The sequence below is a fragment of the Pleurodeles waltl genome, chromosome 6, assembly GCF_031143425.1.
Source record: "Pleurodeles waltl isolate 20211129_DDA chromosome 6, aPleWal1.hap1.20221129, whole genome shotgun sequence".
NCBI lineage: Eukaryota > Metazoa > Chordata > Amphibia > Caudata > Salamandridae > Pleurodeles > Pleurodeles waltl.
The window spans coordinates 77292350-77318312 of record NC_090445.1 but is presented as its reverse complement, the minus strand read 5'-3'; the positions used below and the strand labels follow the sequence as shown (position 1 = coordinate 77318312).

Genomic DNA, 25963 nt, shown 5'->3' with positions numbered 1-25963 from the left:
GCCAGTGAACAGTCCAATAGGAACAGTCCAGCCTGAACTGGCAGGCCAAGTCCCGCCCCCAGAAAGAGGGAACAACCCAGCACAATGCCTGAAGTGTAAGAAGCGAGAGCGTGGGTCCGATCGGTGTGAGAGAAAGGACGGAAAAAGCAGAAGCAGAAGATGCAACCCTGGCAGAACTAAACAGAAGGTAAACGACGGGAAAGGGGGTGCCCCCCCAAGCAGAACGAAGATGTTGATGTCAACAGGCATAAGGGTACCTCTTGTACTGAAAGGAAAATAAATGATATTCTGGCCCACACTGGGGGGCTGCACTCCATTTACAAAAATAGGTTGGTTCCTCTGTTAGAGATATTTTAATATTGCAGCATTAAACGACTGTTGCAGGATGAAAAATATGGGATAAATGGGGTTTAAATGCTAGGGGCTACCTGGTTCTTTAAAGCACGGATATCCCAAAATTGCACAGAATCGGTCACGTCCCAGACATCACCACCCTGTCCCAACTGCCACTGATTTCCATGGGTTGTCATTAATGGGCAGGAGTCTTCCGATGAACAGGGAAAGCTCACTAATGGAAGTTGTGCTGCAGAATCTCAAATTAAAGGTTCTGTGGTGAATGCGGGATATCTTTGTAGAATGTATAGTTTGGAAAATCAGGCTCGAGCTGAGCTGGATCCTTCGGTTTTTCAATATGAGTATTAGCCTGGAAACAGTATGACCAAAAGGGAATAACTACATATTTTAGAGATGTGATATAGCCCGAGCCTACCAGCAGGGGTCAGTAGAGTACCGTACAGAGCACATCCTGATTAACAAAGTAGACAAGAATATGTACTCACAGGACACCATCTATACCCAAAAAACACTAGACACTGGGAAAAGAGTTTTCAACATAGTAAGTACCAACTCATCATGTTAAGCCCATATACATTCTGGACAATCTACTAAAATGTGAATCGGTCTCCCCACGAATTTAACTCCTTGATGATTCAGAAAGACATTCCCATCAAGTGAAAGTTATGGAGTAAAATACAACTGCCACTTGGCTTATAAATTTAAACAAGCACGATGTGTCGTTTTACAAATAAATGTGTATAGCAGTACCTTGTTTCAAATTTATAATTGAAAAAAGAATTCCCAGCTTCCATTTGACAAATGTACAAAAAATGACTTTCTGTTTGTCACAATTATTAAAAGTTGAAAACAAGTTGATAATTTCTCAAAATAACATGGATGAACTGCTGACATACACCTAACATTCTCAGCATATTGTATGGCAGCAGTAATGTGTAAGATAATAAACCTATTATAGCACATCTTACTTAATAGTACTTTATGTATCTACCTAGGGAGGATCCAAGGCAGATCTGGCCATGACAGCAGTCAAATATAAGACTTACAAATTATGAAATTCACAATCAGTTTCCACTCACCGAGTCTTCTTGCCAGCTATGGCAAGCATTGGCAAAGCCAACAGGTCTGGCGTTGGCTGCCCGTCTTTTGTAAATTATTTAGTTTTGTTTTGTCTTGGTTTTTGCAAAACCTTATTGTTCAGGAAGCTGCTGGGCCCTCGTCAATCTAAACAAAAACATTGGCTAAAGGCAAAAGTGTTGCATTGGTCTCGAAAGGCACACATTGCAATAGTACTGTCTGGCACTTAATGGAACTACTTTGTGAGTTGGTGTGCTCCTTGTGAAAGGACAGCAGGCCATAACTCATAGCGAAGTCAGCCAATGACTGAAGCGGGCTGACACATTGCTCCTTGATGCATGCTGGAGTGGGCGAAAGAAACATGTGAATAACAGAACCACAGACTGCTGAACAAAGTCTGGCTAAAATACTTTATAGGTAACTATGTTATTCACATAATTTTAGTACAATCAAAAGGTATAACATACACTTTATTAAATAATTGGTCTGGCATTGACTGCCAGTCTCATGCCTTTGGGAAAGAAAGAAAGAACAAGGAAGGCAAGAAAGCAAGTAGCAAAGAAAGAGAAAGACAAAAGCAAAGAAGTAAAGAAAGAAGAAAATAATGAAAAAAGATAGAAAGAAGTAATGAGACAGACAGGGTTGCAAAGGTAAAGCACCCTCATGAGCTTATATTCAGAGTTCATACAAGCTGCTGGTGTGGTGTGAAAAAGTAGCAATCAGATAAAGGTCACTTTAAAAGGAATTTACAACAGCATTGGCAGGAGAAATAAACTCAGAAAGATGAGCTGGAATGTGCCCTCTGCCCTCATCTGGTAGAAAGCATCTTACTATTACATCAGGCTCTACAAATAAAGGCAACACTAAAGTAATAATAAAGTCAAAACAAAACCAATGGCACTGAAAGAACTACCTTGTGTGTGGATGTGCTCCTCGCAAAGGGGTTAAATGCAGTCACTCAAAGTGAAGTTAGCAAGTGGCAGAAGTAGGCTGACACTGTCCCATGCTGTATACTTTAGTGGGCGGAAGAAAAATGTGAATGGCACAAGAACAAACCAATAGATCAACAGAGGTGGCACTGAAGGGAACTGCCTTGTGTGCGGATCTGCTCCTTGGGCAGAGGCATAGCTTCGGGGGGGGAGGGTAAATAGTTGGGTACATGTGTTGTGCAGTCGGGTATGGCGAGGAGTCTGTTGGATTTCACCTGGGATTTTTACATACACACACACACAGACAGAAACACACACACACACACTCACACACTGTTCCTCATCTATGTTTTAAAGTTCTTAAAAAATTGTGGTTATTTTACAAAATATTGTGTTTTAGGTGCCCCTTACAATCTGCACTCAGATCCCTTTTCCCCGCCACTTAAACTCCTCTTCTGCTTGAATTCTTTTATTATGTATTTCAAAACAATATGCCAGCATGGTTGTCAGAAAACCTAAGCTTACTGACCAAGCTACTCTCCTGTCCTTGTGACAGGGCTAAATGCAATCACTCAAAGTGGCGTTGGCCAGTGGCTGAAACAGGCTGACCCATTGTCCCGTGCTTTATACTTTAGTGGGCAGAAGCAAAATGTGAATGGCACAAGAACCGACCAATGGATAAAGAGAGGTGGCTGAAAGCTCCTTTATGTACGTGTATTGTACATATTAGGAAAATGAAAAGGTCTTGGCTAACACCAGACTGAAAATGAAGTAAAATTATTCCAACATAACTACATTTCAATGTTTTATGTAAGTAATACAACAGTTACATGGCAATTGGCACATTTTAGTAGAATTATATTTTGTAATATTTTTGTGCAAGTTTAACTGACTGTATTCTGAAATTATTAGGTCAGTGAGTCTGCGTTGATATTCTACATGGTAATGCATCAATGATGCAGATGAGCTGGACTGTCTAATGTGGAATCTGATCTCAGGAGTCAACCAACATGGCCCTTCAGAAAGCATGATCACACATTTAGGAAGTCACGAGTGATTTGTCAGTTTCTTGCCTACTGACGTCTGCTTTCCTAGTGGCATCACTCCCATGGTTCTACACCCAATAACGAGTGTCAGTCGGTAAACTGTGTAATGTGAGCATAGATAGTACAATACAAAGTACACACATCTCACTTAAACACAGTGCAATGTTTGTTCAACCATAATTTTATTGTTTTCAAAACGCCCATTTGTCTTCTACTGTCCAGGTTCTCCATTCAAAGTATGCTACAAAAATTCATTTAGCAAGTGTTGGATATTGAGCCATTCGAGACTGGCTGCTTGGATAAAGTTAACTCCTTCCCAATAGGAGTTACCAAGGAAGTTACCAAGAATTTAAGAAAACATAATGTAGCACAAACTGAGCATTTCAGAATTAATGTATTCACTCACTTTATGTATTTTGTAGGTCAAATTTGATACACATGGATAATCCACAAATAATGCATTACCAGCTGACAGCTTCTAAGATCTGGAATTTCCATCACCGGCCCCATACATCCTACGTGCAACCGTCATACTTAGGGTCTCCTGCGCCACTAAATGGAAATGTAGCATTTTTTTATAAAGTGCATGGTGAGTGCAACACAGCAAGTGAATGAAGCCATCCCATAGGCCTCTGCCGATGGGGCTGACACCCCAAGGGATCACAGGGGGACACTATCTCCAGATCGATGCCATCAATGGGGAATCTCCTTGTATTCCATAATTGGGCCCTACTGTCACAACTCATAGGCATTTATACCAGGTTTTTAAAATTTTCCCATGAAGGCCTGAACAAGGATGTTCAGAATGAGGGCATCACCTACAACAGCCTAATTGTACATTTAAGGATTATACATTTTAAAATTACTTGAGTCTCCTGGTAGGTTTTGCAAAAGGAATACACCCTTCCCTGAGACCCCATGTCTACTAGCAAAGACTAAAATGATTCCTTCCAAGCCAAACATAGCTGCCAAAGAAATTCCACATCCATCTACTATAAAGAAAAGCAGCATCCTTTCCACAAGATGAAAAAGCTTCATAACAAAGATTCCTATCAATGGACTCAAAAGTAATTTACAGGCCCAAAAAGCCTAGGAATAGTAAAAATTCTTAGTAATTGTGTGCTATCAAAGAGATGCAGTGTCTAACCACAAAGACACTCTTAGATGAAGCTCACTACAAAATACTTGAATAATTTGAAGAAAGGAAAGAGGGTTAAGAAGTCAGGGATTATAAAGAAGGACGGCTTTTAATTGCCTGCAGGGAAGTGACTACTATCATTATGCTAGAAGAAAAGCCCGCGACAAAAATACTAATGAAATATTATAAAAATGAACAGACAATACCTGCAAAGCTGCGGATCCATCTCCACTCTGAAATAAATAAATAGGAAAGACACTCAAAAAATTTTACAAATTTGAACTGACAATACACAAATGTAAATTTAAGAATGGCGTAAAAGTCGAAATGTGGAAATAATCGAAAATCAAACTGAATGCAACTGGCAATATTTTATATTGTTTATCCAGTATTAAACATTTCATATTTTAATAGCTAATCATAACTAGAGAAAATTATTTAGTGTTTAGCTTTCTGTAGAAAACACTGGGCATGATGGGGCAACTTAACACTTATTTTAACAGCTCCCTTCAGCGGTAGCAGTAGTGCTGAAGTAATACTACAGTACTACTACTCATGTATGACAAAATGTTATTGACTAACTTAAATGTAGAGGCCTCTGCCTGCTCTATCCTTTCTGTTCTAAGATATTCACCAAAATGGAGGAGATCTCTGCACATACAAGCCTACTCTGTAAGGCTGAATGTGGGACGGACAACGGGGAGTGGCTGGAAAATAGGGAATACTTACTACAAAATGGGAAGTTTATACAGAAAAGTAAGTGGGGATATGAAAGAGGCAGACTATTAGACACGCCCACCAACAAAAGAGTAAGCTCATTTCAATACACAAACAACATTTCCAGAGTTACTACAGCCCTAAATGTGCCAAAACAGTAGTAAATGTACTCCAGCCCAACCGTCAAAAGCTCACAAGTTCTGCTTACTATAAAAAATGTACCAATGTGTTTGGTTAGCAGCAATTTAAGTTTCAGGTGCTGATATTGGTACCTTTATGATGTTTCAATGTACCTGACACACAATCTTTCTCAACTCCAAATGATACCCATAGATGCCATCCAAAATAAAAGTGATTGCACTCTGGCTTGGTCAGCTAGCAAGTTAATGGCAGAGGTGCCAGGGCAACATCCTGTGCCTTGGCACAGGCATCTGTAGTCGACAGGTTAGCATATACTGTGGGGACTATTAGTTTTCATGCCAGTGCACCAGAATATTCATATTCTTCGTGCATAATGGGTCAGATGCTAATATCTATGAAACTGCTGGCTGCGGTGATGAAGTTCCAGTATCAAGTATGACCAAATGACCATTGACTTTGGTCATGGGCAATGGAGGCAATGTACCTTCGTTGATACCGATCAGGGGCTTCAATTGAGAATACCTCTGAACCATAGTCTTTCTACCATTCTGAATCCCCTGTGCCCATGGTGGTAAACCAAGGTATTACTCCAAGCCACTGGAGGCAGACAGAAGGTGCTCACAGTCTTTTCTTCAGCACAGATGGAGTCAGAGACAAAGCAGGTGCATTGTGACAGGAAACAACTCGTCCCTGAGTTCTGATGATGACGCCTGCCTCAACTGAGACTTCTTGTCCTGGAACTAACAGTCTGGAAAACTGTCCGCAAGTCTCCTTCAGTTCAGTAGTCCCTCTGGACGTCATTGGCAAGGGCACTCCCTAAAAGATGTTGTCCAGCATTGTCTTCTTAAGTCTGTAGTCCCTCCTCCGGTAGAGTGATCACAGCAGTGCTTCCTCTTGAATTTTGGGCCTGAGCATATCACCAAGCTTGAAAAGGAAGATATTCGCCAGCAGAATGCTTTTTTGCGACACTTGTGTGCAGCTCTGCCTTGGAAGTTGGGAAATCGTGGAAAAAAGGGATAGTCAAGTAACCTAGGATTTATGCTCAGCTGTGACCTTAGTATTCATGGTCAGCTGTGGGCTTTGGAGAATTCTGGGGAGGCTCCTCCAAACCCAAATTGACATGCTCACAGCATGATCAGAACATCTAGGAGTCATGAATAAATATACCATCCCCTAGGCCACTTTCACCTGATGCAGGAAGCAAGTGTACCAGCTCCAGACCCAGATATCGGGGCACATTTTTAGGAATGAAAATCAAGGTAGGAAGAAGGGTTTAGAAGGGATCTTTCTGTCAGAGGCACTGTGACTGCTTAAAAGAGTTGATAGCCTGACATCAACACTCAGTGAGTGGGTACAGAATGTGATTCTGTCGTCTCTCAGATCTACGCTCAAAGATGAACCCTAGGTAGCTTTGCCACCATGTTCATTTGCCACATACATGTGGAGTCCAAAGGCAGTAACATACAGACTCATCCGCAAAAATACAAAGGGGTGTATAGTTACCTCCATACATGAATCACACAATATGGAAGTAACCCAGTTATAAGAGACTAAGTGGACTGGAAGTATCTCTGAAAGGTACAGGTAAAAGGCCTGTCCATGCTGCAGTAATCATGGTGCCACCAAAAGAGCCCCACTTGACCTCAGAGCACAATTCTGGGATCACTGGTAAGTTGCAAAGGAGCATCCTCATGGGGCCTGAGCGATTATTGAGCTCCTGAAGGAAAAATAAGAGAAACCACAGCAAATGCCAGAGCACAGACCAGAATGGCTCTGCGGAACCAAAGTGCAAAATCCAAGTGACTAAATTTAATTGGCATTCATCTAACTATCATCCCTCAAAAATTTCAGGAGAGAGTTAACTGCTTAATCCATCCTCTATTAGTTACTCACACTAAAAAAAGGGATCAGATTTGTTCCGATGAGAGGATTCATGGCCGAACCCTTTGGGGCTTTATCACTTTACAACACAAAGAGATATGAGGGGCCTATTATCTTTTGTTTGATATTCTCTATACATACACTCACCTTGTTCTGTGCTTAATTCACAGATCCTGGATCTGTAAGTGGGGCATAATACACTGAATTGTCATATTGCAAAAAGGCCTCAATAATAATATTCAGCTTTGCTATATTACTTTTCTAATCTGTGAAATTAATTATGATTGATGATTTCAATTTTTCCTAATGTGATTCATCTAACTATAACCTGCATGTGGTGCTTATTCATTGATGGGATGCTACTGGTGGAATCAGCACTCTGTCCCGGTTCCATCAGTAAGTCATGTGTCTTGGCAGATTTAATAGTAGAACCCTGGTATGTTCTTGTTTGGAAGGAGAATGTGTGACCTTCGAGGGACAGGAGATGGAATGTGAAGTTTCAGTCAACAGCCACAAAGTCAGTATGTGATGTTCCTGTTGAAGACCACAGAAGGGTAGAGGCCTGTTATTCAGTTTCACTGAAGATACTTTCTCACAAACAGTCCCCAGGTAATGCTTAGCTTTGAAACTTACCTGGAACCTCTCACAAGCTTCTCCCGAGAGAGTTACCAGACTCCCAGTTTCTTATCACAGTGCAAAGCTGAACTGAAGTACATAGAGGAAGGCCCTTGTGTTTGTGTTTTGTGAATCCATTTACTTGCGCCCTTGCCGGGCACAGTTTTCTTAGCAATAATTTTATTGCAAATGTTGCAGTGATAATATCAAAGTTGCCATACAAGATCTCATCAATGATATTCTATGTGGAGTAATTAGCTGTGCATGGTGAAGGCGCGAGTTATAGTTACCTTAGGGCGCGAGTTATAGGTATTTACAAGAACTCTAAGTATAACTGCTGAATTTCTATGGCTTTGTACAAGTAAATCCAGAACCTAACTATAACGTCCCTGTATTCTTTGTTTTTTTTCAGTGAATTTCAATGGATTTTTAAAGTAAAGCAATTTTAATGACTACATGCTATTCCAACCCCGCCACGCACCGCCTTCCGTAGAGCGAGGCTGGGGTTTGTCGCAATCAAGCCCTTATAACCACCCAACCCCACGTCACGCACATCCTTTGGCTGTGGGCAGCACAGGTTGGCCACAGGGCCTGTCTCTGTCAGTGGATCTGTGAGTGGGTGCTTGAGTGTTTGAGTGGGTCTGAAAGTGGGTGTGTGAGTCTGAGTGGGTGTGAGGGGGTGCATGAGTGGGGTGTATGGGTGGAGGCATGAGTCTCTGAGTGCATGTACAGTAAATTAATTATGAATGAGTGTGGTTTTTCTTTAAAATGTTTCAATTTTCGCAAATAATTTGCCAAAAATTCATGAAAACCCCTAATTTGCACATAGAACACACACGTATCCCACCCTTGGGGTCGGGCTACTTTCACCCTGACCCCTTATGCCACTTTCAATTTGGATTTCCACTCCTGGGGACCGTGTCTCATGAAATAAAATGGCAGCCGCAACTTTGTAGTCAGGTTGTGGTCAGCCAGTAGCAACGCTTCTTTTCGCATGTGTATTCACAAAACATTTGCAAATTTTGCAAATTATTTGCAAAATATTTGCAGCCAGAGATATACACATTTATTTTCCCTTTAATAGCTCAAAAACTAATGAACTGATTCACACCAAATAAGCAAAAGCGCAATCAGCATACCAACAGCTAGCTTGTTGACAAATTGGATGTAATTCCATTCAGTGGTTCGGCCTGTAGTAGTGTCTGAAGAATCCTATGGGGATTAACATGGGAAATGCAAAGTTTTTTAAGCCCCCTTTTTTCTCGGTCCCCGCTTGACGGATCACCCTGAAACTTTCCATGCGCAAGAAGAATCATCACAACACTTTTTTGGGGAAAATTTTGTGAAGATTCGTCAAACGGTGCTGATAATATAGGCAAGTCAAAAAACACTTTTTCTATGGAAACATGGTCCTAAATATAACTGTCTAATGGCAACCGCCACTAGGTCATAATATATATGCATATATATATATGTTCACTGAAAAAAACAATATTACAGGGACGTTATAGTTCTATATACATGTACATATATGTTCGCTGAAAAAAACAAAGATTACAGGGACGTTATAGTAAGGCTCAGATTTTACTTGTACAAAACCATTGAAATTCAGCAGTAATAGCTACCTGAGCTAACTATAACTTACACCCTTATGCAATGCTTACAACCTCACATATTACATCGCTCATGACATGGTCGGTGACATCACTGATCAAATTCTGTCCAGTGGTTTGGGCTGTAGCCATGTTCAAAACTCCTATGAGAATTAACATGGGAGACACACTTTTTTTTTTAACACCCCCCCTTTCCTTAGCCCCAGCTTGACGGATCACCCTGAACCTTTCCATGCACAACAAGAATTACCGGTGCGCTACTTTTAGAAAATTTCGTGAAGATATAGGCAAGTCAGAAAATGCTTTTCCTATGGAAACATGGTCTTAACTATACCTACTTACCTACTGGCGACCGCCAGTAGGTAAAATATATATATATATATATATATATATATATATATATATATATATATATATATATATACACACACACACACACACATTTATACTTACCTTAAATTCGTGGTAAAGGCATGTGTGGTAAAAGCATATGTGTGGTAAAAACTTGCATGTTAAAAATGTGTGATTAAGGCACTAGGTGGTAAAATAAGCGTTGTAAAGCTGTTTCTCCTTTGCAGTAGAAGTTGGCTGCAAGGCCTGTGCCTCCTCTCCTGTGTGCCCCAACCCCACTGTGCATGCAGGGGTGTGTCACCAAATCCCCCACACACCGTGTCTGCTGCATGCCCAATTCCACTATTAAAGGACTGGGGAACGTGAGCGTCCCGCTGTTCGACTGTAAGTGCTTTGATTATAAGAGGGGTGGAAAGTCCTGTCCTTTTGTGAAAATAAACTGACAAGGCATCTTCTGCATGTAACTTTCCAGTGGAATTTGCAGAACTGACTTTTGGTACTTCCAGTTCCTTTTTATTTGTCATTAAAAAGTCAGCTCGTTCTTCTCGCAGCAGCTGACTGGATTCTGCCAAGTAAACAACTGGGACTTCGGAAGGATGTTTCGAAATTCATCCTGAACGCACTTACCAGTAACTAACAATTTAAACTTAAGCCTTTGTAAGACCATTTATAATAATAATGACTCATTGTATGAAATGTTTTTGATTTAGCGCATCACAACTTGATTCTACAACTTCTAAGCATTGTAAGTATCAGGTGTCACTACCATGCATGGAAATAGATCCGATTTAGGCATTTTATGAGCTAAAAATGGCTTTATTTCGTCTTCCGCCTGAATTTGCCTCTCCTTCAATAGAAGTCTGTGAGGGAAATACAATCTCCCGATTATGTTTTTAAAAACTTCCACTTTTCTCTTCTAAAATGTTGCCATGTATGTACCATTTTCCAGTTTAGTGGTATATGATTTCGTGGTATTCGATTTACAGCCCTCATCGCCAGCTTGCTGAGTCACACTGCCTGCCGACTCTGGGGATCAATTCAGGGACCCAAACCACACTCAGAGTTTACATAAGTAATACAGAATCCTGATTTTCTTCACAGATATACCTGTGTAACAGTAGCATCGCTCCTAGAAAACACAACCCAGTGACTCAGAGATGGAGAGTTGTTTACAGGACACTCAGTTGGGAGCCATTTTTGGCAAAGACCATATTTAGATTCCCTGTGGTCTGCGGATACACTTCTAGAAATCAACAGAAAATAACAGTCCGGATTCTAATTACCCTCATTAAAATGTTAAGTATTCTTTTCATGTTTATCTTCCTTATACTTGACTGCGTTACTATGTTAATTATTTACCATAACTGCTTGCAATGTTTTATACTATAGATCACCATATGGCAAAGATTTCTAAGTATATCAGTGTGATGATCAGTTGCGTCTCTGATCCCAGGCCGGGGCTGATGTATACGAGACATTCTAGCAAGTCTGGAGCACTCTCGGCACCGACCGGTTCCTTTGGCGTAGGATGCAGGGTGTCGGTGACGTGCATGTCTGGAGTTCTCAACTCTTCAGACTTATAGGCTCATGGACCCCAAAGGAACCAGAAAGCTAACCAGGGTCAGGCGGGAGTCAGAAATAAGAGGGCTGACTTCCTGAGAAGCTTGTGTGCTTCGCCCCCCATGCGTACCGCTCAGGTGTGAACTGCGCATGTTCGGAAAGGGTGAGGGTAACTACCAGAACTTCCCATTTACATTAATTCCCAAGAGGGAGGCAAATAACGGAGATTATACAGGGCCACTCCTAACGAGGCTCCTAGCCTCTTGATTGTGTGACGCTGTGCATTGGTCTACATAACATGCAATGCCCAGTACCAGCACAGAGGGCAGTGATACATGCTAAACTCCCATACATGCATATGTTCTACTGACCCACACTGGCCCACAGGAGCTCGAAAACAAGGTACTGCTTGTGGTGTTATTCAAGCCTACCCATTAAGATCTGCTTTACTCAGGGCCCACCCTTGCCAGTGGACATGCACAGTAGACCTTTTGTTTGGGCTTCTTTACTCTACGCATAAGTTGCTTCACAATAGATCGTGGGTGGATGAACATTCCATGCAACAATTTGCAAGGTGCTAGGAGATCACTGAGGCAATGTATAGATCTCTTGTTGACGTACAAGTATTTGGGGGTACTGTTTGGAGCATACATTGAAGCACGTGCAGAGTCTCAAATGTGGTCAGGTTTCTGTGCATTAACCAAGAATAAGTGAACTTTTAGGAATTCAAGCACCCAGGAGATATACTACAGATCTGCAGGATTTCCCTGTGGTAGGACTTGTGGGCAGTACTTAGGAAACCAAGATTACCATGTTTGGTTGGGATGGTTATTTGGTTATGGGCTTACCAACAGCTGTCCCTATGTAAAACAACTTTAAAAGTGAAGATCTGTTTTCCAAAAATAACAAAGTATTGGTTTATGTTATATTATGTGTAGCTGTAATGCATTCCTATGAGTCAGGTGCAGCTCAGGCCCAGGCAAATAGAATGTTCACCATGCGGACCCCTTATGACATCATGGGTTCTTGAATGATGCCAAGACAGTTGAGGACTGAGCCTGGCCTGGTATGCTGTAAGTAGGGTTTTCTCCTGACGAAATAAAAGGACAACTGATCAAAGTGTTGTGTCCCATGAAATTACTAAATCTAGTTGGTGACGACTTGGTCAGGCATCGGTCAACCGTCAGGAGAACCCCAAGAAAGAACCCAGAAAGAAATTTGCATCTGCTGTGTCATGGTTGGCCATGCTGTGCCTTATCTCTATGGATTGGGTGGTATGATTAACGGACCCTCATACACCTCTACAGTTATCCTGCTTATTAAATACAGTGTTACATAACTGTGCTTCTACAAACCAGCGATATTTAGGTCGGAACACTTTGGAAAGTTGCGTGTGAAGAGAAGCATTTTCACGTGGTGCAGAAAACATAACGTCAGTGTTAAATAGATTTCATTACAAGACCGGAGGCTACCATTATGCATTAACCTTTTAATTGCCACTCCTGCAGCACCTTTATAGAACTTCCAATCAAAAAATTCCAAACTAAAATGAGAACTCCTTAATGCATAAATAGTCCACTCCCAGAAATCTAGTCCTCTTTTAAATGCTGCTCCTGTTGAGATAAGTACTATTCTATATAGTATATTATTCTGAAATGATAAGAGTTTGTGTATTTCTTGATTTATATTGAAGATTTTGGTATATTTCTTTTTTTCTCCTAATTTATAGAAGTTTATGTTGAATTATTAGTTTTAAAGTGTTCAAGTATTTTATGTAGCGTTGGATTGTAGCAATGATAACTTTTTTTTAATGTGTATTTTTTGTTTTGGAGAGACGATCGTACGATCGTCTTATTGTTCTACTTCAGTTTATTTTAGTTTCTGAATGTTTAGCAGCGTAGCGCGTGGTTAGTGCGTTAGCGCCGTTTAATTACCGGTTTAGCAGAGCCGCGCTCGTGTTCTTCCTCACGCTCCTGCATATGCGTCTCTTCGTTGTTTTGTTTTAACTAATGATGTAGTGACGTTTATTAGCTGCAGAGATCTCGGCAGCCATATTGGATTGGTCTCTTCGTTGTTTTAATTTAACAAACGACATGGAGACTTTTTTTGGGCTGCCGAGATATTACGAGATCTCGGCAGCCATACTGGATTGGTTTTTTGTTACTCGGTTGCAGCTTGATTATTTGGAGACGATATCTGCTGGCGAGATCTCTCGCCAGCCATTTTGAATTGGTTACAAATAGGTCCTTTTCTAATGAATGTACGTGGTACTAACGGTATTCTGTTTCATTCCGATATTGGAAGCTTGACAGTTTATTGACTGAGGGAACAGGAGTATAGAGGAGAAGTATATATATATATATATACATATATTAGTGTCGTACGTGAGTTGACGTACGAGACGCGGGGGACAGGGTTTGGTCCTTCCTTTATGTTTATCGCCTCCTGACGTCGCGGCCAATCCGCATCGAGGATGGTCGTGACGTCAGGGGGCGGCGCGAGGCACAGAAAGAAAGCGGAGCGCGAAGACGCGACTCGGCGGTGCTCCCGCCGGCTCCTCGTGGGCCTTATTGTTAGTGGCAGGAAAAAATAAAGAATGATTTGAATATAATGCAGCTGCCTCGCATCCCTCATTCTTGCCACTACAAATGGCGACGAGGGTCACAGCTTCTAACATGGCCCACGAGTGAAGCCCTCCATGCCTGATGGTTCCTGATGTCAATGGGGCGCGCTGATGTCTCCTCGCCGATGACCACGTGCACTGCTCTCGGTGAGCTGATGCGGGGGAGCTCCAGGCGACCGATCTCTGACGATCCCTGCCACGTGAGGACCAGGCAGTAGGCCTGTGCCCCGGGTTTCCTGCCCACGTGTGCACACCTCATTGGAAGTGGCCGGTGTACTGGTGGTCCTCGGCTGTCCGACGTGCTGGGATATCCTTCCGCGCCGCCTAGGAGACTTCCATAGTTGCTGCTGCACCTATATCAAGTGGTCTCTCCGGGAGCGGCGCCCGCTTTTCCGTCATGTCGCAGACCGGTCATATCTGCGTGCCTCCTCTCTTCCTGGACTCTCCTGGTAAGCCTTGCATGAAATGGAAGGGATGGCTGCGCGCATTTGAGAACTATATCGTCTCCATTGATGGTAAGGGGTATAGCCCGAGCGGAAAAAGTCGCTGTTATTCGGACTGTTGGGGAAGGCTGGCCAGGAGGTTTTTGATAGCTTGCCGGTTTATGTGAATTCCCCTGGGGCTACAGCTCCTCTAAATGAATACCAGGAGGCCGTTAAGCGACTTGAGCTGCAGTATGCTGAGGAGTGTAACATCATGGTGGGGCGCCATAAATTCGCACTGCGGAAACAGGAGGAAGGAGAGACTATCGAAGAGTACATTGCGTGCCTACGAGTTTTGGCCCAAGATTGTGAATTTGCGGAGTTGACTGATACGTACATCAGAGGCCAGGTGGTGTTCTACTGCCATTCGAAGAAAGTGCAGGAACGGTTGCTTGCATGCAGGAATCCTTCACTGAAAGAAGTGATGGCCATTGCAAAGGCAGTGGAACGCTCCATGATGTCTTCTAAGGAACTGGCGAGCACTAGTCAGGCTTCAAATGTGTTCTATGTGCAGGACAGGCATAAACATGCGCCCAAGACTCCAGACAGGGCGGCGAGCGATAGAGGGGGAGGCAGGAGGTCGCTCGCTTGTTTTAGATGCGGGTCAAGGGGCCACTTAGCGGACAGCAGGACCTGCCCTGCCTTTTCCAAAAGCTGTTCTAAATGCAGGAAGATGGGCCACTTTGCGGCTGTATGTAAAGCCAAGAAATATAGTACGGGCATGAGAGTGAGCTCGGTGAGCGAGAGTGACATGGATGCGGATGCGGACATCGTGTTGTCCATTTATGATGAGGACGGAAGTGTGAAGGGGCCCATTGGCTCCGTCATGATTGGTGCGGTTGAATTGCCATTTACGGCTGATTCTGGTTCCCCCCTTACCCTGATCTCTGATAGGACATTTGATTTGAAATGGCAGGATGTACGACTGCATGAGACGGATGCGAATCCAAAGGCCTTCGGGGAACACGACATAGTGATGAGGGGGTACTTCTGGGACTCCCTCACCTTTCGAGGGCGCACGGTGAGAACAAAGATATATGTAGCTGAAAAAGGGAGGAGCCTTGTGGGGTGGAAGGACCTGGCGAAGCTGGGTGTGATGCTAGTCCCTGGGGCAGAAGATCCCATAGTTCTGAGAGATGATTGGGTCAATTACGTGCAGCCTGAGGATTTGCATGAAGGATTAGCTGAGGTTCTCGATGAATTTGATTCCGTGTTCGAAAACAAGGTAGGGTGTGTAAGAGGTTTTGTGCATGCCATACGGTTGAAAGAGGGTGCCATACCAATTAAGCACAAGGTCAGAACGATTCCTCTTTCTGTAAGGGGCGAGCTGAAAGCTGTTCTGGATAGGCTGAAAGTGGAAGGAGTAATAGAGGAAGCAGGTGCATCAGAGTGGGTGTCCGCAATCGTGGTGTCCAAGAAGAAGAGGACAGGGGACATTCGGTTGTGTGTTGACCTGCGATCCTTGAACAGAAATATCCTGGTGAATTGCCATCCTCTGCCCAACATTCAGGAGATATTATCTTCCACATCAGGATCGAGGTTTTTCACCCTGATAGACCTGAAGTCCGGTCTCACGGAGGATTCCAAGGAATTGACCACCTTTATTACCCCGTTTGGAGCATACCGATATGTCCGTCTTCCGTTCGGCCTTGCATCGGCCTCGGGGGTCTTCCAAAAGCTGATGGATCTTCTCTTCTGCGATATGAAGGGAGTTGAAGCCTTCCAGGACGACATTCTGATACACACGGAAGATGAGGAGGGGCACCTGGAACTGCTAGGCAGAGTGCTGGAGGTGCTAAAAGAAAGGGGGATGACGGTCTCCAAGGACAAATGCAAGTTCATGGAAGGGAAGATAGAATACCTAGGGCATGTGCTTACTCCAAATGGCATTGCGCCTAAAGATGATTTAGTGAGGGCCATACGAGATGCCCCTTGCCCAGGAGACAAGGACGCCTTGCGATCGTTCCTGGGACTCAGTGAATACTATTCCAAGTTCATGCAAGGATACGCGACCACCGTGGAACCTCTAAGGAAACTGCTACGGAAGAACGAAAAATACACGTGGACGCAGGAACAAAGTGCTGCCTTTGAATCCGTCAAACAGGCAATCGCCGCGGCTCCAATATTACAGCCTTACAACAAGGATCTCCGGAACGTAATCACGGTTGACGCTAGTGCCAAGGGCATCGGCGCAGTGTTTTGCCAATTTCAAGGGAAGAAGGAGAACACAGTTGCATTCATATCCCGGTCATTGAACAAAGCAGAGAAGCACTACAGCACCATCGAGCGGGAGACGCTCGCATGCGTCTGGGCCGTGGAGAAATTGAGGAACTATCTGTGGGGCAGGGAGTTCGAATTGGTCACTGACCACAAACCCTTGATATACATGATGGACGGTGAAGGACGTGGCAATGGCAAAGCCAGCTCGAGGCTCCTACGTTTACTGTCCAAGTTGCAAGAATATCACTTCATCATCAGACACATCAAGGGTGGCCTCAACTGCAGGGCGGATTGCCTATCGCGCATACCGGTCACGGGTGAGGGGGACGCTTCCCTGGATGACACGGAATGCGTGGTGGCAATGGTTGACGCAACAGCCATGTGCGAGGGATCTATATCGGAGGAAGAGTGGTTGACGGCTCAGGAGAAGGACACGACTATTCGAAGGGTGATGGACCACATGACGTCTCATTGGCCCCCGGTCCGGAACTTGCACGGAGCACTCAGGAGTTTCCAACAGGTCAGCTCAGAACTCACCATTGAGGGCGGCTTTGTGAAGAGACACGAGCTGTTTGTACCTCCGGAAAGTTTGAGAGACAAGTTAATCAGGATTGCCCATAAGGGTCACCCGGGCAGTACCGCTACAAAAAATCTCCTCAAGCAGTACTACTGGTGGCCAGGGATGTGCAGCGACGTCTGCAGCTTCATTGATCGGTGCGGACCGTGCTTAAGGGCCGACAAGCATTGGAAGACGGCAAAAGGGGAGCTGCAACTGGTGGACATTCCTGCCGGCCCATGGAACAAGATTGCCATTGATTTCGCGGGCCCATTCACCCTGCTACCAGACGAGTGTAGACATCTCATCGTCCTCACGGATTACTTCTCCAAATGGATTCACTACAAGTTCGTCAGGGAAGTTACCACTGAACGAGTGATCAAGGCATTGACGAAAATTTTCGCGATTGAGGGGCAGCCAAAGATCATGGTTTCCGACAATGGCACCCAGCTAGTGTCCAGGTAGATGACGGATTTTCTGTCCAGGTTAGGGATTAAGCAGGAGAAGACCCCGCTGTACAGCCCGAAGAGCAATGGGCAGGTTGAGCGGATGAATAGGTTCCTCAAAGAGGGCGTGCAACAGGCAGTCGCCTCCAACATGGATGTGAAAGCGTTTCTAGCGGACAAAGTACACACTTTTCATAACACGCCCAGTGAAGTCACGGGACACACTCCATTCTACTTGATGAGAGGGAGAAGATGCATGAGTGAGCTTACCCCCAAATTCAATAAGTGGTATGACATGAGGGAGGAAAGTGAAGGGGCATCTGATGAGAGATTGAGAGTCAAAGAAAGAATAATGGCTAAACAGGAAAGCAACAAGCGGTATGCTGACAATGTGAATAGAGCCAAAACTAAAAATATAGTGAAGGGGGATTGGGTATTGGTGAAGAAACCTAACAAGGTAATGAAAGGAGAGTCTGTGTTTCAAACCCCTGTACGTGTGCAAGGAGTGACAAGAGGGGCAGTCTGTTTGGAAGGAAGGGGATGGCGAAGCAAGGACGACATCATCAGGCTCAAGGCTGGTCAGGAGGAAATCATCATGAGAGGTAGTCGTGCGTGTGGGGCCGAGAGCACGGACGATGAGGATGAGTGGCAAAGTCATGGAGCCAGGGATGTAGTCAGTAGTGATGAGGAGTGTGTGAATACGCCCCCTATGCGAGAGCGAATCGGGCATGGAAGTGCAGAGCGGTGTGAGAAAGCATGGCGCGGCTTGACGGATGCCGAAGGACAGAATGGTAGCAGGCCCGAACCTGCGAAGAGCGACAGTCACAACGTAATGAGTTCTGATCAAGAGGATGCATGCGCCGTCAGGGTGGGTTCACCCCAGTATACTACTCCGAGCAGGCCAATGAGGCATATCCGAGCTCCCAAGAGGTTCGAAGATTTTGTTATGAGATGAAGCTCCATAAGTTTCTTGTTCTGTTAAAAGGGGAGATGTCGTACGTGAGTTGACGTACGAGACGCGGGGGACAGGGTTTGGTCCTTCCTTTATGTTTATCGCCTCCTGACGTCGCGGCCAATCCGCATCAAGATGGTCGTGATGTCAGGGGGCGGCGCGAGGCACAGAAAGAAAGCGGAGCGCGAAGACGCGACTCGGCGGTGCTCTCGCCGGCTCCTCGTGGGCCTTATTGTTAGTGGCAGGAAAAAATAAAGAATGATTTGAATATAATGCAGCTGCCTCGCATCCCTCATTCTTGCCACTACAATTAGGTGGCTTTAAGAAGGTTAAAGTATTTCTAAAGTTTTTACTTAGGAGTTTTAAAAATATTTTGGGCATTTTGGAGTGCTTTTGGTTATGGAACCAGAACAAGGTTGCAGTAAGGAAGTTTCTAGTGGGGAGCTTAATGAGGAACTGGTAAGGAAGATTATTCAACATGAAATGAGAGTGCAAGTAAAGGATACTTTAGATTGATTACTCAAAGAGAAAAAGAGGAAAGAGTTGGAATCTGGTGAAGAATATTTTTCTTTAACTGAAGATGATAAGTGAGACAGAAAAGTGGCAAAAGATTAAAGAAAACAAAACATATTGAGAAAATTGATTTTCAGAAAGAAGGAAAACATGGTTTTACACCTTTTTTGAAGAAAGGTGTCCTTAGCGGCACACAGAGAACAGGTGTCCTACGTGGCACGCATAGAGAGAGTGTCCTTAGTGACATGTATAAAAATGACAAAAATATTGCAGAAGGGTTTTCTTTATCTGATTTGGATAATAAGTTGTATGAGTATTTGTTGGATGATGATTTTAATGTGGAGAATGAGGATTTTGAAGGTTCTGCCTCAAAAGAAATTATAAGAAACCCTTTGGGAGAGGAAATGTTCTCTCCTTGTGACATTAAACATCCTCGTAGTAGCGACTGGTGGCCAATGGAACATGTTGAAAAATATATTTTAAAGTGGTTGAGGAGACCTTTAGAAAAATAAGTACAGAGAGTTTTGAGGGCAGAATGTCAAGGCCAGTTATTGAGGAAAAGGTGTGTGTTACACTAAATTTAGATCCAGAGATAATTAGCTTTCTTTTTCGTATGGGCAGAGATCCTCAGAAAGGGTTAGAACGTTCTTTAAAACAGTGTCAGGACAGAGTTTTGGATCTTTAAGGCCCGTTGGCAAACATTTTTGATCTGGTAGAGGAGGCATATATTAATGATTCTGAAGTTGATTTGGAGCTACTGCGAGGAGGGTGTCACAGAGGAATTATCTTGTTGGGCAACGCTAATGCTGGAATATTAACAGAAAGGAAGAAAGCTGTTCTGCTGAAGATCAGTCCATTGGGTGATGGTTGGCAGGGAATCTACTGAAGAACCCAAAGGTTTGTTGTTCGGAGAAGGGTTAGTAAAGAGTTTGCGGAAGTATGTATCTACTTTCACTGCATTAGATATAGCCCAGATTAAAATGAGGAAAGTTTTCAATAAATTTGTTTTTGGAAGGGTCAGTAGAGGGGGACCTTTTACTGACCGGGGGATGAAATGGTCCCAATATAACAACCAATGTAAGGGATATGGAAGAGGATTTCAGTCCTCGTCAGGTTTCTTTTCAACCAGAGGCAGAGGTGGTTGTGGTAGAAGAGCAAGAGGTACAAGGAGAGGAAAACATTTCCAAGGAGCTCAAGGTGAGTATGGAGATTTTACTGTTTTTTCCCAAGGAAAAGTTGTAGGATGGTTAAAACAAATTGTAAAAACCTGGGAAAAGATTACGAAGGATCCATTGGTTTTGAAAACTGTATAGGGTTTCAAAATAGTTTTTGTAGAATATCCTTGGGTGGAGAAAGAACAGGGAGAGATTTTTGTGCCAGAGGATCAAAAGTCTATAATAGATGAAGCGATAGAAGTTTTGTTACAGAACGGTGCAATAAAACAGGTACAGGAAGGAATGAGAAGGTACATAAGCTCTATTTTTCTAGTGCAAAAAAAATACAAAGAGTAAAGGCTGATTATAAATCTAAGAGATCTGAACAAATTCTAGATTTACAGACATTTCAAAATGGAAGGAATACATTGTTTAAGAGATTTGTTACAAAAGAACGATTGGTTAGTAAAGTTGGATTTAAAAGATGCTTATTTCACTATTCTAATGGGAGAGAACAGTCAAAGGTTTCTGCAGTTCCGTTGGAGGAGAAATCTTTATCAGTTCCTATGACTTCTGTTTGGTTTATCTTCGGCGCCATGGTGTTTCACCCAGGTGATGAGAGTAGTGATGGCTTTTTAAAGAGAAAGAGGAATAAGGTTAATAGTATATTTAGACGACATTTTGGTCATGTGTTAAGATATGGAGCACCTGAAGATAGAGTTGAAGTAGTGATGGATTTAAAGTTTGAATTTCATTATAAACCTGGAGAAGTCTATTCTGATTCTAACTCAGGAGTTGGAGTTTTTGGGGTTCGAGGTAGACACTGTGAGGGTGTTATTTTGTTTACTGGAAAGAAAATTAAAAATGATTTGAAAGGAAATATTACATGTATTGAAGAAAGATTTGATTTATTTAAGTGATTTAGCGAGGATAATAGGTTTGTTATCTTCATCGATTCAAGCTATTTTTCCTGGTCCACTGCATTATCGTGCTTTACAAAGAATAAAGAAAGAGGCATTGGGAAAAGGTTTGTGTTATGGTGACAAGGTGACACTAAGGCCCTCATTATGAACTTGGTGGTCAAAACCACCATGCTGGTGGCGGCGGAAATTACCGCCACCAGCATGGCGGTCGGGACCGTCAAATAATGAAGGGAGTGGGGACCGCCACAGACGGCCTTCCACCACCACCAGGCTACCGCCAACAGGCAGCCTGACAATGGCAGAATTCTTCATCCTGTGGATAAAGAACCCTTGCCCCACCATCCATTCCCTGTCTGGTGGAAGGGGTGCTCCGGGGGCCCCCGTGCAGTGCCCCGTTGCGCAGGTCACTCCCTGATTTATGGGCAGTGATCTGCGCGATGGGTGCTGCTGCACATCGGCATTGACGACGGCTCCACCCGGCCCAGCATTCTGCTGGGCCGACTGGCGGAAACACTGGTGGGGTCTCATGGGGGCTGGCGGTCTGTGATAAGACCGCCAGCATGAACACAGCAGGGATTCCCGCCGTGTTCATAATGAACCCTAAATCAGGAAGCACGGGAAGAGTTGTGGTGGTGGTTGAAAAACATGGATGCTTGGAATGGTTGAACGATTTTTGGTTGTGCACCAAGCTTTGTTCTGGAGACAGATGCCAGTTTATCAGGCTGGGGAGCTTGTTTGGGAGAAAGTTGGAATGGAGGAGTTTGGTCACAAGAGGAGAAAAAGATGCATATCAATTGTTTGGAACTGACGGCAGGATTGTATGCTTTGAAAAGTTTCAGGGAGTTTTTGGAAGGTTAGAATGTGTTGATGAAGATGGACAATGTGTCAGCATTAGCGTACATCAATCGTTTAGGGGGGAGCAGATCCCGTGGCCTATCAGATTTAGCGAAGGAGTTTTGGTATTTCTGCATGGAGCACAAGATTGCAGTAAGGGCAGAGTATTTTCCAGATCACATGAATTCGATAGCAGGTTGGATTCAAGAAACTTGAAGGATTTCAGTGATTGGAAATTGGAAATTGAATCCTATGTATTTCAAAAAGATAAATCATATCTGGGGTCCGTTGGAAGTGGATTTGTTTGCAAGCAGATTGACTTTTCAGTTAGAGAGGTATGTCAGTTGGATTCCAGATCCAGGAGCCTGGGCAGTGGATGTATTCCAACATAATTGGAGGGGAATGAAAGCTTATGCTTTTCCGCCTTTTGCAATAATACAGGGAGTTTTGTTGAAAGTGAGGACAGAGATGTGTCAGCTGGTTTCAGTGACGCCATTTTGGGTGTTTCAGGTATAGTTTCCGTCAGTGATGGAACTGGCATGCAGTATAAGCACTTTTAGTGAATTGCGAGGGTGAAGAACATCCTTTAGTTTCAGACAGAGTATTGATCCTTCTTGTTTGGAGGATATCAGGAGATCTGAATGTTTCAAAGGACTTTCGAATAGGGCTGCAGAATCTTGGGCACCTGGAACAACCAAAAGATATAGGGGAGTTTGGAGAGTATGGTCTAGTTGGTGCTTGGAGAGGTATGTGGATCCAGCGGAGGCGCCTTGTAGAAGATGTAGTAAACGTTTTGATCAAACATTTTGAGAAAGGATTAAGTTATAGAACATTAAATTGCTACAGATCTGCAATTTCTGCAGGTCACGTTTTGTTGGATAGAAAGAGTATAGGGAAGAATATTATTGTCTGCAGGGTGTTGAAAAGCATGAGATTAAGAAGACCTCCTAAAGCTAGGTATGATTTTTTTTATGAGATGTGAATTTACTTTTATCCTTATTTCAGTCATGACCTGGTAATAGGTTTTTAGAGTTGAAAAGGCTTTCAATCAAATTAGCTACTTTACTCTGTTTAATTTCTTGTAGAAGAGTTTCGGATGTGAAGGCTTTGGAGGTAAGTAGTAAAATCAATGCACCTGACGGTGTTTATTTTGAAATAAGGAAGAGAACTAAGACAACGTCTGATTCAATTTTTTATCTGAAGTCTGAGAATTGTAGCAAATTGTCTGTAATAGATTGTTTGTATGAATAAGAGAACAGAATGAAGGAATTTAGGAGAGATGGGGATTCATCCAATATAAATTATCATATTTTTTATATTTTTTCCGAAAATGTGTAAAATGTTTTACATTTTTCTATGCATTGAGTGAGCAGGCCCTGGCGAATAGGGTCCCCGGGCCTTTACAGTTTGAGGAGGGGGGCCCAGCACCACCCTCCCTTTTCATTTAAAATTTTACCCTAGGAGATGGGGTCGCGGAGGGACATTAGCCCCCCCCCCCATTATAATGAATAACATTAATTATATTAGTGGCTCCCATGCCCCCCTGCCCTGTTTTTAATATTTCACAGGAGAGATGATGGGAGTACCTGGTGCGCAACAGTGGCTCAGGGAGGGGGGGGTCCCACTGACACCCCCTTCCACAAACATTTCATAATAATGGCCCCCAATCCCTGGCCCACCTAGGGAAACAAAATCATAAAAAAGAAAAGGCCAGCTAGCATTTTTGATTTTTTTTAATGGTGCAATCCTGCCAGACTCCCGCACGATTGTGGCATCAAAAAAGTATTTGTTGGCCCCAGGCGCCTTATATGTTTTTTTAAACAATCTAAGGACAGGGAACTAAGTTGCCCCAGTTCTGTAATGGCTGCCTGCAGCATTTGTTCTCATGTTGCAGCCAGCCAACCAGGGTGCTCACTCCCGTCCCTTTGGTAACTCTTGTAAATGGGTTATGGCAGTGAATGTGTTTCGCATTGATAGTACTCACTATAAAGTTGTGAACATGAAGTATGTTGTTTATGTTGATTGACAATGTAATGATGTACAATCTCATATTGTAAATACACTGAAAGAAATTGCGTCTTTCAAACATGAAAAAGGCTGGTTACAGCCAAAATGACTAATTGATTTAATATATTCAGTAGCTCCTCACCCAACGAGTTTCGGCCAAAGCCTTTATCAAAAGTCAGAGAGGTGTGGTAAATACCCAGTATAAATATAAGGTTGTGAAGCTAAACAGAGCTAAAGGCCATACATTAAACATGGAGATAACTGGTAAAGAATAGCAGCAGGCATTTTTAATATGTTACTGTTGGACCTGGCCCTCTCTGCAGGGTCATCCCCAAACATTTTGCCTTTTCCCCCTACTTTTTTGCTGAATTCATTTTTGTTGCTCTTAGGACTTTGTGCACATTACCTCTGCTAACGAGTGCGCTAGTGATTATGCTCACTCCCCTAATTAGTTTGATTAACTTACTCCTCATTGGCATATTTAATTACTTATAGGTCCCTTGTAGAGTGGTATACCATATACCCAGAGCATACAAATTAAATGCTACCAGTGGGCCTGTACGCCCCTATTGTGCCACCCACTTAGGTAGCAGATTATTACATGTCCCAGGCCTGCCATTACAGCCTGAATGAAGTGTTAAACTGCCAATTCGACTTAGCAATATAACCCCATTGCCAAGCCTAAAACTCACTTTTTATTACATATAAGTCACCCCAAAGGTAGGCCATAGGTAGCCCATAGGGGTAGGGTGCTGTGGAATTAAAAGGTTTGAAATATACTTTTAGGTTTTACATGTCCTGGAATTCAAAAAACCCTAAATTCGTTTTTCGCTACAGTGAGGCCTACCCCTTCCATAGGATAACATTGGGGATTCCTCATTACAATTAATAAGTTGTAATTTCTAACTGTGAGCAGGTATTTATGTCATGTTTGGTATCTATGAAACTGTGGTGATAAACCCTTTTCAATGATAAATGCAGATTTGTCATTACAATTTTGAAAATGCCACTTTTAGAAAGTTGGTGTTTTCCTGCCCTTAACCCTCTGTGTCTGCAGTTTTTACTGGGTCACATGACAGGGTGTAGCTGACCGTTAGACTTTGTGGATTCCTCCCAGACAGTCACGCAATAGAGGTATTAGGTGTGCCTCAATGGGCCATGTGATGGCAGGATGGGGGTGGGGGCAGAGCTGAGCCCAGTCCCACTTATAAATGAAAGGTGTTCTTTGCCTCCACACAAAGGGCTTAATGACACTGCATTGTCACTGCAGCCAGCTTGGAGCCAAGGCAATTCCATGGACTTCAAAGAACCTTTCTAGAAGCTTATCCCACCTTCCGGAAGAAGGACATCAGGGTATAAAAGTAGGACCTTCAAGCCCACTCTTCAGTTCACTACTGGACCTGCGGAAGGACTCTTAGAGGACTGCTTGCTGCTGTGAGCTGCTCTTCACTGTTCCAGACTGCTGCTTTACCTGGAAGGACTATTTTGCTATCTGGATTCTGCCTGGGACCCTCAGAGGCCAACCCAGCTTTTGAACCATGCGTCTTCATCAGACCTCAGGACTAGCAGAATGACTCAAAGGGCTAGTTTGCTGACCTGTTCAGAGCTAAAGGAACACAAAAGGCTCCCACCAGCATGGACCCGCACCTGGACCCAGGCTGAATCCTAAACCCCCAAAATGTGTCCCACCAGTCCTGGACCCTTGGTTGTGTTGCTAAAGGTGCCCAGTTGGCCAAATCCCAAAACTGAGGGTTTAGAAATATTTTGGGCAAAAACTGCTCTAATAAGCAGGAGGAGACCAGGATCAACTCTCTTCCGTATCCGTCCAAGG

General features: G+C 43.4%; 1 protein-coding gene across 1 annotated transcript in view; it reads right to left on the bottom strand.

Annotated features, from left to right (window-relative positions):
• Window positions 1–25963, bottom strand: part of LOC138299238 (E3 ubiquitin-protein ligase TRIM39-like) — a 108453-nt gene that overhangs the window by 30012 nt on the left and 52478 nt on the right. The window contains exon 6 of the mRNA XM_069237365.1: window positions 4751–4777. Coding sequence (XP_069093466.1) covers window positions 4751–4777 — 27 coding nt within the window. The remainder of the gene's footprint in view (window positions 1–4750; window positions 4778–25963) is intronic.